The following is a 12,541-nucleotide window of genomic DNA, read 5'->3' on the forward strand; positions in this document are numbered from 1 at the left end:
TAAGAGAAAGAGAGAGAAAGAAAGGAAAAGAGAGAGGCATAGAATGTTGATGGTGTGGGTGAGCGAGATCTGGCACCCATCTTCAAAACTCGAACACCCAACTGTAAAGAAAATGGATTACCCACTAAAATATTGATCACCCACCTTGAATGTATGTATTATTGTGTATGTTATTGTTAGGATGATTTTATATTTATCTTGTACGCAAGATGCAGATTTACCTAATATCCCTCCCAAAAAATATTGTTATTCTCCATGTACAGATAGGGAACTGCACAGTTGTTAAATAGAGTTAGATGTATCTGTGACAGAGCAACAGCTTGGTGGGCAGTCCTCTCCAAAATGATATAACCTGCCGTCTGGCTTTCCCATGCTCTACCAAATTGGCTGAAGCCAAAGTGGAGGAATGGCATTCTCACCTGTGCCACGTCTGTGTGTCATTACTCATTTTGTAAGATAATAGTTACCTATGCTCTTCAAATGTGGGTGCAAATGATGTTTCTGTTATGTTTCGTCCAGCCACACCAGCATTCTCAGAAGCTTCTAGAGGATTCTGAGAATGCTGACAGGTATTCCTGTCTTGCTTCTGACACCCACCTTGAAAAAAATTAGAGCACCTAGAAAGTAATAGAACATCAGCGTTGAAAAAAATAAAACACCCACCTTGAAAACAATAGAACACCCACCTTGAAAACAATAGAACACCCACCTTGAAAACATCAGAACACCTACCTTGAAAACATCAGAACACCTACCTTGAAAATATCAGAACACCCACATTGAAAATACTCCCACACCCACCTGGAAGGGGCAGCAGATCCAGGGGACGACGGTACAGGCTAGAGGAGAGAGGCTGAGGTAGAGAATGAACTGAAGACTCTCTCCAATAAATCTCTCACACGGTAAATTGATGAACGGGAAGTAGCCTGTCAGGGAGACACAAACACACACAGACGAGTGAGACGAATTATATCATCCCCTCGATTATACAGCGATTACAGCAGATTATTCACCCGGTCATCTACCTGGACATATACCGGGCAGCGGGGGCGTTGACCCCCGAAATACCCTCCAGGTATACCTTTGACCGGTTATCGCCATCATTCAACGAATGAGAGCTAAAATTGATCTCGTTTTAAACTAGAAAAATAGCACTATACATCCGTCCCTACAATCAGCACTCGAGGCTCATCTCAATAACATAAAAAGATATGTATATTATTTTAGACAAACTGAATGTTTTTTATATAATTAATAAAAAAATATGCGTTACTCTGGATTAAGATATTGTTGTTGAGTTATTGTTGGTTAGGTATTGTTAGTTAGGTATTGATAGTTAGGTATTGTTAGTTAGGTATTGTTAGTTACGTATTGATAGGTATTGTTTGTTAGGAATTATTGGTGAGGTATGTTAGTTAGGTATTGTTGGTTAGGCATTGTTGGTGAGGTATTGTTGGTTATGTATTGTTACTTAGGTATTGCTGGTTAGGTATTGTTCGTTAGGAATTGTTGATTCAACTAACCTCCCGCTCCAATAGGCAGCACATACATGTTGTTATTGTTATAGTGTTGTTGTTGCTGTTGTTTCTGCTCGGTGTTGTTTTTTTCTTGTTAATGGTGATGTCACTCGCTATTTTTATTGTTGCTGTTGTTTTTTGCGCAATTGTTGTTGTTGTTGTCGTTCGTTGTTACTGATGTTGTTGTTGGTAGTGGGGATGGTGGTGCTGTCACTCGCTTTTGTTGTAGTTGTCGTAAGTCGCTATTGTTTTTGTTTGTGGTTACTCGCTATAGTTGTTGTCAATCGCTATTATTGTCGTTGCTGTTGTCGTTGCTGTTGTCGTTGCTGTTGCTTGTGTTTCTATTGCTGTAGTTGTTCTAATTGTTATTGTTGTTTTTGTTGCTGTTGCTGGTGCTGCTGCTGTTCCTGTTGCTGCTATTGTTAATGTCGCTGTTTTTGGTGCCGGAAGAATTACATTAAAAGAGCGGAAACAAAAGCACTGTGGTCGTGTGTTTGTTTGTGTGTCCCTGGATACTCGCGACACAAACAAAACACAAACAGCTATTCTTGATATAAGTGACAGTCGCTGTTGTCTGTACTAAGTCTATTGTTTACGTTCTTTAATAGACTTGCTGCGATCTATCTCTTCCATTTTGTGATAGAATAAGGTCGATAGAATAATAGATTAATAATAGATTTTGGTGGTTCCATTATATTTTGTAATAGATGGTAGCAGGTCTAATTGTGTCCTTTTATAATAGATTTAATTCAATCTATTACTTTTGTTTTATATCTCCGTAGATCTATTTTAATCTTTTTTTTTAATAGACTGTGGTGGCTATTGTGTCAGTGTTTTAATAGATTCTGAACTACGCATAGATTTTTGATTTGCAATAGACTGAGGCCACTCTATTGTTACTTTTTATTGGTAATAGATTGTGGTCGATCTACTGGTTTCGGGTCAGGTGACCAGGATGGGAGGCCAGGTGACCAGCAGTGATGGGAGGCCAGGTCACGAGCAGTGATGGGAGGCCAGGTGACCAGCAGTGATGGTAGGCCAGGTCACGAGCAGTGATGGGAGGTCACGTCACCAGCAGTGATGGGAGGCCAGGTGACCAGCAGTGATGGGAAGTCAGGTGACCAGCAGTGATGGGAGGTCAGGTGACCAGCAGTGATGGGAGGTCAGGTCACGAGCAGTGATGGGAGGTCACGTCACCAGCAGTGATGGGAGGTCACGTCACCAGCAGTGATGGGAGGCCAGGTGACCAGCAGTGATGGGAGGTCAGGTGACCAGCAGTGATGGGAGGTCAGGTGACCAGCAGTGATGGGAGGTCACGTCACCAGCAGTGATGGGAGGCCAGGTGACCAGCAGTGATAGGAGGTCAGGTGGCCAGCAGTGATGGGAGGTCAGGTGACCAGCAGTGATGGGAGGTCAGGTCACGAGCAGTGATGGGAGGTCACGTCACCAGCAGTGATGGGAGGCCAGGTGACCAGCAGTGATGGGAGGCCACGTCACCAGCAGTGATGGGAGGCCAGGTGACCAGCAGCGATGGGAGGTCACGTCACCAGCAGTGATGGGAGGTCACGTCACCAGCAGTGATGGGAGGTCACGTCACCAGCAGTGATGGGAGGCCAGGTGACCAGCAGTGATGGGAGGTCACGTCACCAGCAGTGATGGGAGGCCAGGTGACCAGCAGTGATGGGAGGTCACGTCACCAGCAGTGATGGGAGGCCAGGTGACCAGCAGTGATGGGAGGTCAGTCAGGTGACCAGCAGTGATGGGAGGTCAGGTCACGAGCAGTGATGGGAGGTCACGTCACCAGCAGTGATGGGAGGTCAGGTGACCAGCAGTGATGGAGGTCAGGTGACCAGCAGTGATGGGAGGCCAGGTCACGAGCAGTGATGGGAGGTCACGTCACCAGCAGTGATGGGAGGCCAGTTGACCAGCAGTGATGGGAGGTCACGTCACCAGCAGTGATGGGAGGCCAGGTGACCAGCAGTGATGGGAGGTCAGGTGACCAGCAGTGATGGGAGGTCAGGTCACGAGCAGTGATGGGAGGTCACGTCACCAGCAGTGATGGGAGGTCAGGTGACCAGCAGTGATGGAGATCAGGTGACCAGCAGTGATGGGAGGCCAGGTCACGAGCAGTGATGGGAGGTCACGTCACCAGCAGTGATGGGAGGCCAGGTGACCAACAGTGATGGGAGGCCAGGTGACCAGCAGTGATGGGAGGCCAGGTCACGAGCAGTGATGGGAGGTCACGTCACCAGCAGTGATGGGAGGTCAGGTGGCCAGCAGTGATGGGAGGTCAGGTGACCAGCAGTGATGGGAGGTCAGGTGACCAGCAGTGATGGGAGGCCAGGTCACGAGCAGTGATGGGAGGTCACGTCACCAGCAGTGATGGGAGGTCAGGTGACCAGTAGTGATGGAGGTCAGGTGACCAGTAGTGATGGGAGGTCAGGTGACCAGCAGTGATGGGAGGGCAGGTGACCAGCAGTGATGAGAGGCCAGGTGACCAGCAGTGATGGGAGGCCAGGTCACGAGCAGTGATGGGAGGTCACGTCACCAGCAGTGATGGGAGGTCAGGTGACCAGCAGTGATGGAGGTCAGGTGACCAGCAGTGATGGGAGGTCAGGTGACCAGCAGCGATGGGAGGTCAAGTGACCAGCAGTGATGGGAGGTCAGGTGACCAGCAGTGATGGGAAGTCAGGTGACCAGCAGTGATGGGAGGTGAGGTGACCAGCAGTGATGGGAAGTCAAGTGACCAGTAGTGATGGGAAGTCAGGTGACCAGCAGTGATGGGAGGTGAGGTGACCAGAAGTGATAGGAAGTCAGGTCACCAGCAGTGATGGGAAGTAGGTCACCAGCAGTGATGGGAAATCAGGTCACCAGCAGTAATGGGAGGTCAGGTGACCAGCAGTGATGAGAAGTCAGGTGACCAGCAGTGATGGGAAGTCAGGTCACCAGCAGTGATGGGAAGTCATGTCACCAGCAGTGATGGGAGGTCAGGTCACCAAGAGCTGATGGGATGTCAGGTCACCAGAAGCTGATGGGAGGTCAGGTCACCAGAAGCTGATGGGAGGTCAGGTCACCAGAAGCTGATGATAGGTCAGGTCACCAGAAGCTGATAGGAGGTCAGGTCACCAGAAGCTGATGGGAGATCAGGTCACCAGGCAGTGATGGAGTCAAGTTAGTAATCTGTAATAATTTCACAATAAAATTAGATCAGAACTAGACATACATACACACACACACACACACACACACACACACACACACACACACACACACACACACACACACACACACACACACACACACACACACACACATACACCACAGTTACAGTATTAGAACAGAAGTTGAAGGTTTGGTACACAAATGTGGATGGATTAACGAATAAACATGAGGAATGGCAAGAAAGAATCAATGAGAAGTCCCCAGACATCATAGCAGTTACAGAAACAAAACTCACGGAGACAATAACAGATGCAATCTTCCCACCAGGATACCAGATCATGAGGAAAGATAGAAGGGGCAGGGGGGGAGGTGGGGTTGCTCTGCTCGTAAAAAACAGATGGAAATTCGAGAAAATGGAAGGCATAGATGAGACGGGAGAAAGAGACTACATAGCAGGTACACTTCAGTCTGGGGAACACAAAGTGGTCATTGCAATGATGTATAATCCACCACAGAACTGCAGGAGGCCAAGAGAGGAATATGAAGAGAGCAACAGAGCAATGGTGGACACACTTGCTGAGGTGGCAAGAAGAGCTCATTCCAGCAGATCAAAGTTGCTGGTTATGGGGGATTTCAACCACAAGGAGATTGACTGGGAAAACCTGGAGCCACATGGGAGTCCCGAAACATGGAGAGCCAGGATGCTGGACGTGGTGCTGGAAAACCTCATGCACCAACATGTTAAGGACACTACCAGAGTGAGAAGCGAGGACGAACCAGCAAGATTGGACCTTGTGTTCACCCTGGGCAGTTCAGACATTGAGGACATCAAGTATGAGAGTCCCCTAGGAGCTAGCGACCACGTGGTTCTGTGCTTTGAATACATAGTAGAGCTGCAAGTGGAGAGAATAACAGGAGTTGAATGGGAAAAGCCTGACTATAAAAGAGGGGACTACATAGGGTTGAAGAACTTCCTGCGGGAGGTCCAGTGGGACAGAGAACTGGCAGGAAAGCCAGTAAATGAAATGATGGAATATGTAACAACAAAATGCAAGGAGGCAGTGGAAAGGTTTATTCCCAAGGGCAACAGTAACAACGGGAAGACCAGAACGAGCCCCTGGTTTACCCAACGGTGCAAGGAGGCAAAAACAAAGTGCAATAGAGAATGGAAAAAGTACAGAAGGCAGAGAACACACGAAAATAGGGAGATCAGTCGCAGAGCCAGGAATGAGTATGCACAGGTAAGGAGGGAGGCCCAGCGACAGTATGAAAATGACATAGCATCGAGAATCAAGACTGACCCGAAACTGTTGTATAGCCACATCGGGGGGAAGACAACAGTCAAAGACCAGGTGATCAGATTAAGGGCAGAAGGTGGAGAACTCAAAAGAAATGATCAGGAGGTATGTGAGGAGCTGAACAGGAGATTTAAGGAAGTTTTTACAGTAGAGACAGGAAGGGCTGTGGAAAGACAGCACAGAAGGGAACATCAAGAGGGAATATACCAACAAGTGTTGGATGACATACGAACAACTGAGGAGGAGGTGAAGAAGCTCTTAAGTGACCTTGACACCTCAAAGGCGATGGGACCGGACAACATCTACCCGTGGGTCCTTAGAGAAGGAGCAGAGATGCTGTGCGTGCCTCTACCCACAATCTTCAACACATCCCTTGAAACTGGGCAACTACCTGAGAAATGGAAGACAGCTAATGTAGTCCCCATATTTAAGAAAGGAAACATAAATGAGGCACTAAACTACAGACCTGTGTCTCTGACATGTATTGTGTGCAAAGTCATGGAGAAGATTATCAGGAGGAGAGTGGTCGAACACCTGGAAAGGAACAAGATTATAAATGAAAACCAGCATGGGTTCATGGAAGGCAAATCTTGTATCACAAACCTCCTGGAGTTTTATGACAAGGTAACAGAAGTAAGACATGAGAGAGAGGGGTGGGTAGATTGTGTTTTCCTAGACTGCAGGAAGGCCTTTGACACAGTTCCCCACAAGAGATTAGTGCAGAAGCTGGAGGATCAGGCGCATGTAAAAGGGAGGGCACTGCAATGGATAAGGGAATACCTGACAGGGAGGCAGCAACGAGTCATGGTACGTGAAGAGGTATCACAGTGGGCGCCTGTTACGAGCGGGGTCCCACAGGGGTCAGTTCTAGGACCAGTGCTATTTTTGATATATGTGAACGACATGATGGAAGGAATAGACTCTGAAGTGTCCCTGTTCGCAAACGACGTGAAGTTGATGAGAAGAATTAAATCGGACGAGGATGAGGCAGGACTGCAAAGAGACCTGGACAGGCTGGACATGTGGTCCAGTAACTGGCTTCTCGAATTCAATCCAGCCAAATGCAAAGTCATGAAGATTGGGGAGGGGCAAAGAAGACCGCAGACAGAGTATAGGCTAGGTGGACAAAGACTACAGACCTCACTCAGGGAGAAAGACCTTGGGGTGACCATAACACCGAGCACATCACCGGAGGCACACATCAACCAAATAACTGCTGCAGCATACGGGCGCCTGGCAAACCTGAGAATAGCGTTCCGATACCTTAATAAGGAATCGTTCAAGACACTGTACACTGTGTATGTTAGGCCCATACTGGAGTATGCAGCACCAGTCTGGAACCCACACCTGGTCAAGCACGTCAAGAAGTTAGAGAAAGTACAAAGGTTTGCAACAAGGCTAGTCCCAGAGCTCAAGGGAATGTCGTACGAGGAAAGGTTAAGGGAAATCGGACTGACGACACTGGAGGACAGAAGGGTCAGGGGAGACATGATAACGACATACAAGATACTGCGGGGAATATACAAGGTGGACAGAGATAGGATGTTCCAGAGAGGGGACACAGGGACAAGGGGTCACAACTGGAAGCTGAAGACTCAGACGAGTCACAGGGACGTTAGGAAGTATTTCTTCAGTCATAGAGTTGTCAGGAAGTGGAATAGCCTCGCAAGTGAAGCAGTGGAGGCAGGAACCATACATAGTTTTAAGAAGTATGACAAAGCTCAGGAAGCAGAGAGAGAGAGGACCCAGTAGCGATCAGTGAAGAGGCGGGGCCAGGAGCTGAGTCTCGACCCCTGCAACCACAATTAGGTGAGTACAATTAGGTGAGTACACACACATACACACACGCACACACACACACAGGGGAGAGGGTAACAGGAGTAGAAAAGGAAAAACTAAACTATAAAAGGGGGGACTACAGAAGAATGAGGACCTTCCTGCAGGAGGTTCAGTGGGAACAGGAGTTGGTAGGAAAATCAGTAAACGAAATGATGGACTTTGTAACAACAAAATGCAAGAGGCAGAGGAAGGGTTTGTTCCCAAGGGTAACAGAAATAATGGGAAGGACAGAACGAGCCCCTGGTTTACCCGAAGATGCAGGGAGGCAAAAACTAAGTGCTCTAGAGGATGGAAAAAGTACAGAAGGCAAAGGACTCAGGAGAATAAAGAGATTAGTCGACGAGCCAGAAACGAGTATGCACAGATAAGGAGGGGGCGCAGCGGCAGTATGAAAATGACAGCATCGAAAGTCAAGTCTGACCCGAAACTACTCTACAGCCACATCAGGAGGAAGACAACAGTCAAGGACCAGGTAATCAGGCTGAGGAAAGAAGGTGGGGAATTCACAAGAAACGACCAGGAGGTATGTGAGGAGCTCAAAATGAGATTTCAGGAAGTATTTACAGTGGAGGCTGAAGGGACAATGGGAAGACAAAACAGTGGTGTAGAGCAACAAGGGATATACCAACAAGTGTTGGATGGATTACACACAACTGAGGAGGAGGTGGAGAAGCTCATAAGTGACCTTGACACCTCAAAGGCAGTGGGACCGGACAACATCTCTCCGTGGGTCCTTAGAGAGGGAGCAGGGACGCTACATGTGCCACAAGCCAAAATCTTCAACACTTCCCTTGAAACTGGGCAACTACCTGAAGTATGGAAGAAGGCAAATGTAGTCCCCATCTTAAAGAAGGGAGACAGAAGTGAAGCACTAAATTATAGACCAGTGTCACTGACATGTGTAGTATGCAAAGTCTTGGAAAAGATTATCAGGAGGAGAGGGGTGGAGCACCTGGAACGGAACAAGATTATAAACGACAGCCAGCACGAATTCATGGAAGGCAAATCTTGTGTCACAAACCTACTAGAGTTTTACGACAAGGTAACTGAAATAAGAAATGAGAGGGAGAGGTGGGTTGATTGCATTTTCTTGGACTGCAAGAAGGCCTTCGACACAGTTCCTGACAAGAGATTAGTACAGAAGCTAGAGGAACAGGCACGTTTAACAGGAAGGGCACTGCAATGGATCAGAGAATACCTAACAGGGAGGCAACAGCGAGTCATGGTCCGTGATGAGGTATCACAGTGGGCGCCAGAGACGAGCGGGGTCCCACAGGGGTCAGTCCTGGGACCAGTGCTATTCTTGGTATATGTGAGCGACATAACGGAAGGGATAGACTCAGAAGTGTCCCTGTTTGCAGATGACGTGAAGTTAATGAGGAGAATTAAATCAGACGCGGACCAGACAGGTCTGCAAAGAGACCAGAACAGGCTGGATGTGTGGTCCAGAAACTGGCTCCTAGAATTTAACCCCGCAAAATGCAAAGTCATGAGGATCGGAGGAGGGCAAAGAAGACTGCAGACAGAGTATAGGCTAGGTGGCCAAAGGCTGCAAACCTCACTCAAGGAGAAAGACCTAGGAGTGAATATAATACCGAGTACATCGCCAGAAGCACACATTAACCAGATAACTGCTGCGGCATATGGGCGCTTGGCAAACCTGAGAATATCGTTCCGGTACCTCAGTAAAGAATCGTTCAAGACTTTATACACTGTGTACGTCAGGCCCATACTGGAGTACGCAGCACCAGTTTGGAACCCACACCTGGTCAAACACGTCAAGAAATCAGAGAAAGTGCAAAGGTTTGCAACAAGGCTATTTCCAGAGCTAAGGGGAATGTCCGAAGAAGAAAGGTTAAGGGAAATCGGTCTGACAACACTGGAGGACAGGAGGGTCAGGGGAGACATGATAACGACATACAAAATACTGCGTGGAATAGACAAGGTGGACAGAGACAGGATGTTCCAGAGAGGGGACACAGAAACAAGGGGTCACAACTGGAAGCTGAAGACTCAGATGAGTCAAAGGGATGTTAGGAAGTATTTCTTCAGTTATAGAGTAGTTAGGAAGTGGGATAGTCTGGCAAGCGATGCAGTGGAGGCAGGAACTATACATAGTTTTAAGACGAGGTATGATAAAGCTCATGGAGCAGGGGGAAAGAGGACCTAGTAGCGGTCAGTGAAGAGGCGGGGTCAGGAGCTGAGTCTCGACCCCTGCAACCACAATTAGGTGAGTACAAACACACACACAAACACACACACACACACAAACACACACACACACACACACACACACACACACACACACACACACACACACACAAACACACACACACACACACACACACACACACACACACACACACACACACACACACACACATACACGCACACACACACACACACACACACACACACACACACACACACACACACACAGTATCAAGGGACAACTGTGAATGCAAAAAAAAAATTATTACGTGGCAAAAGTCACGGATGTAAATATTTTAGAAGACTATTTTTAGCAGAGGACCTCCCTCCCTCCCTCCCTCCCTCCATCCCTGCCTCACTCCATCCCTCCCTCCCTCCCCCGCACCATCCCTTCCACCCCCTACCTCCCACCCTCCCTCCCCCTTCCCCATCCCTTCCACCTCCTACATCCCTGCCTCCCTCCCTATCACCCTTCCTCCCTCCCTCCCACAAACCCTGCCTCCCTCCCTATCACCCTTCCTCCCTCCCTCCCACAAACCCTGAATCCCTCCCTCCCACCCTCCCACCCACCTTCCCTCCCACAGCAGCAGCCACGGCGGGTCACCAGCATAACGGTGCTGGTCCAGACAAAAAGGGTCATAATTTTCGTGACCTGTGTTGGAGGCTGCCACATCCCCTGGAGGTGGAGGTGAAGGTAAAGGTCATGAGGTGGAGGTGCAAGAGATACTGAGGTGGAGCTGAGGGAGGTACTGAGGTGCAGGTGAAAATTTGATTCCGATCGGATAAGGCGTTTTCAAGTTATAAATACAAAAAAAAAAGACAAAAGCAGAACCAGACGTCGCGGTTACCTAATTAAAATAAATATTTAAACGATTGCACTGATACCTTGATACCTGCTGTGGACGCTACCACTTGGTACCACTGTGAGACTGTCATCATACCATAACATTGTTGTGTTGAACTAGTGTCTCCAGGGTCTGTTTGTTCAACACAGCGTCCGCCTGGGGTTTCAAACCTATCTACTACAAGGTCACGCGTAACCTGTTTTTGTTTGTATCACAAGACGAGAATACTCTAATACCTAAAATAGTAACTGAAATAAACTATCAATAAGTATGTATGTATGTATGTATGAATACATATATATATATATATATATATATATATATATATATATATATATATATATATATATATATATATATATATATATATATATATATATATATATATATATATATATATATATACGTATATATATATATATGTCGTGTCGAATATGTAAAACTGGTCAATTAGTAAGAACTCATTTAAAATTAAGTCCTTTCTAAAATTTTCTCTTATACGTTTAAAGATATATTTTTTTCATTAATGTTGATGTAAAAAATTATAATTTTGCACCAAAAGAATCTTAGAAAACTTACCTAACCTTATTATAACAAGAACAATTTATTTTAGCCTAACCCAACTAAATATATTTTAGATTTGTTTACAATAATTTAATAATAAATAAACACAGTGAAATATATTTTTTTCGTTAGGTTCAGAATGATTTGGGCAAAATTATTGCATACACAAATTTTCACTTGTCCTATATGGCAAGATGAACGTTGCTATTTAAGCCAAGATCGCAAGTTCTGCCTATTCGGCACGACATATATATATATATATATATATATATATATATATATATATATATATATATATATATATATATATATATATATATATATATATATATATATATATAAATATATATATATATATATATATATATATATATATATATATATATATATATATATATATACATGTAAAACAACTATTCTTAAGTCTGTCCCACGATCGCCTGGCGGCTGGGTTAAACTCTGGCAATTTCTCTACGACTGTGGACATTCCTCTCTTACACTATTCTTCGTCTGTCCCATCTTCCCAGCTCACCCACACGGGGTCTTACTTAAGCTTTCTTGCCTTGTCTTGACCACAGGGGGAGTTGAATGGTAACTCTAGGCCCTTCGGGTTGCAATCAACACATCAACAAGAGGTTGCAAAGCTGTAGAAATAAGGAAGTACTCTTAACAAATTCGTTCCGAGGGACGTCTTGCTGAGACTGAGGTTGGTGGAGTTCAGTCCCACCAAGTGCAAAATCATGAAGACTTGGGAAGGGCAAAGAAGACCGCACATGGAGTACAGTCTAGGAAAAGGATCTTGGGGTGAGTGTAACACCAGGCACATCTGAGGCGCACATCAACCAAACAACTGCTGCAGCATATGGGCGCCTGGCAAACCTCAGAATAGCATTCCGACATCTTAATAAGGAATCGTTCAGGACCCTGTACACCGTGTACGTTAGGCCCATGTTGGAGTATGCGGCACCAGTTTGGAACCCTCACCTAGCCAGGCATGTAAGGAAATTAGAGAAAGTGCAAAGGTTTGCAACAAAACTAGTCCCGGATCTAAGGGCTATATCCTACGAGGAGAAGTTAAGGGAAATCTGCCTGATGACACTAGAGG

At 46.3% G+C, this 12,541-nt stretch overlaps 1 protein-coding gene across 2 annotated transcripts in view; it reads right to left on the minus strand.

Moving 5' to 3' along the window:
* The window catches only part of LOC128687193 (uncharacterized), a 90,041-nt gene that overhangs the window by 20,046 nt on the left and 57,454 nt on the right, over window positions 1–12,541 (minus strand). Inside the window, exons 1-2 of one of the 2 annotated variants that reach the window (XM_053774524.2) lie at window positions 1,524–1,672; window positions 802–926 (exon numbers count right to left, since the gene is read on the minus strand). In XM_053774524.2, coding sequence (XP_053630499.2) covers window positions 802–926; window positions 1,524–1,551 — 153 coding nt within the window. In that variant the 5' untranslated portion in view covers window positions 1,552–1,672. Of the gene's footprint in view, window positions 1–801; window positions 927–1,523; window positions 1,673–12,541 lie in introns of those variants that run through there. The other variant, XM_053774532.2, reaches the window with a different exon arrangement.

This window comes from Cherax quadricarinatus, chromosome 1 (genome assembly GCF_038502225.1).
Source record: "Cherax quadricarinatus isolate ZL_2023a chromosome 1, ASM3850222v1, whole genome shotgun sequence".
NCBI lineage: Eukaryota > Metazoa > Arthropoda > Malacostraca > Decapoda > Parastacidae > Cherax > Cherax quadricarinatus.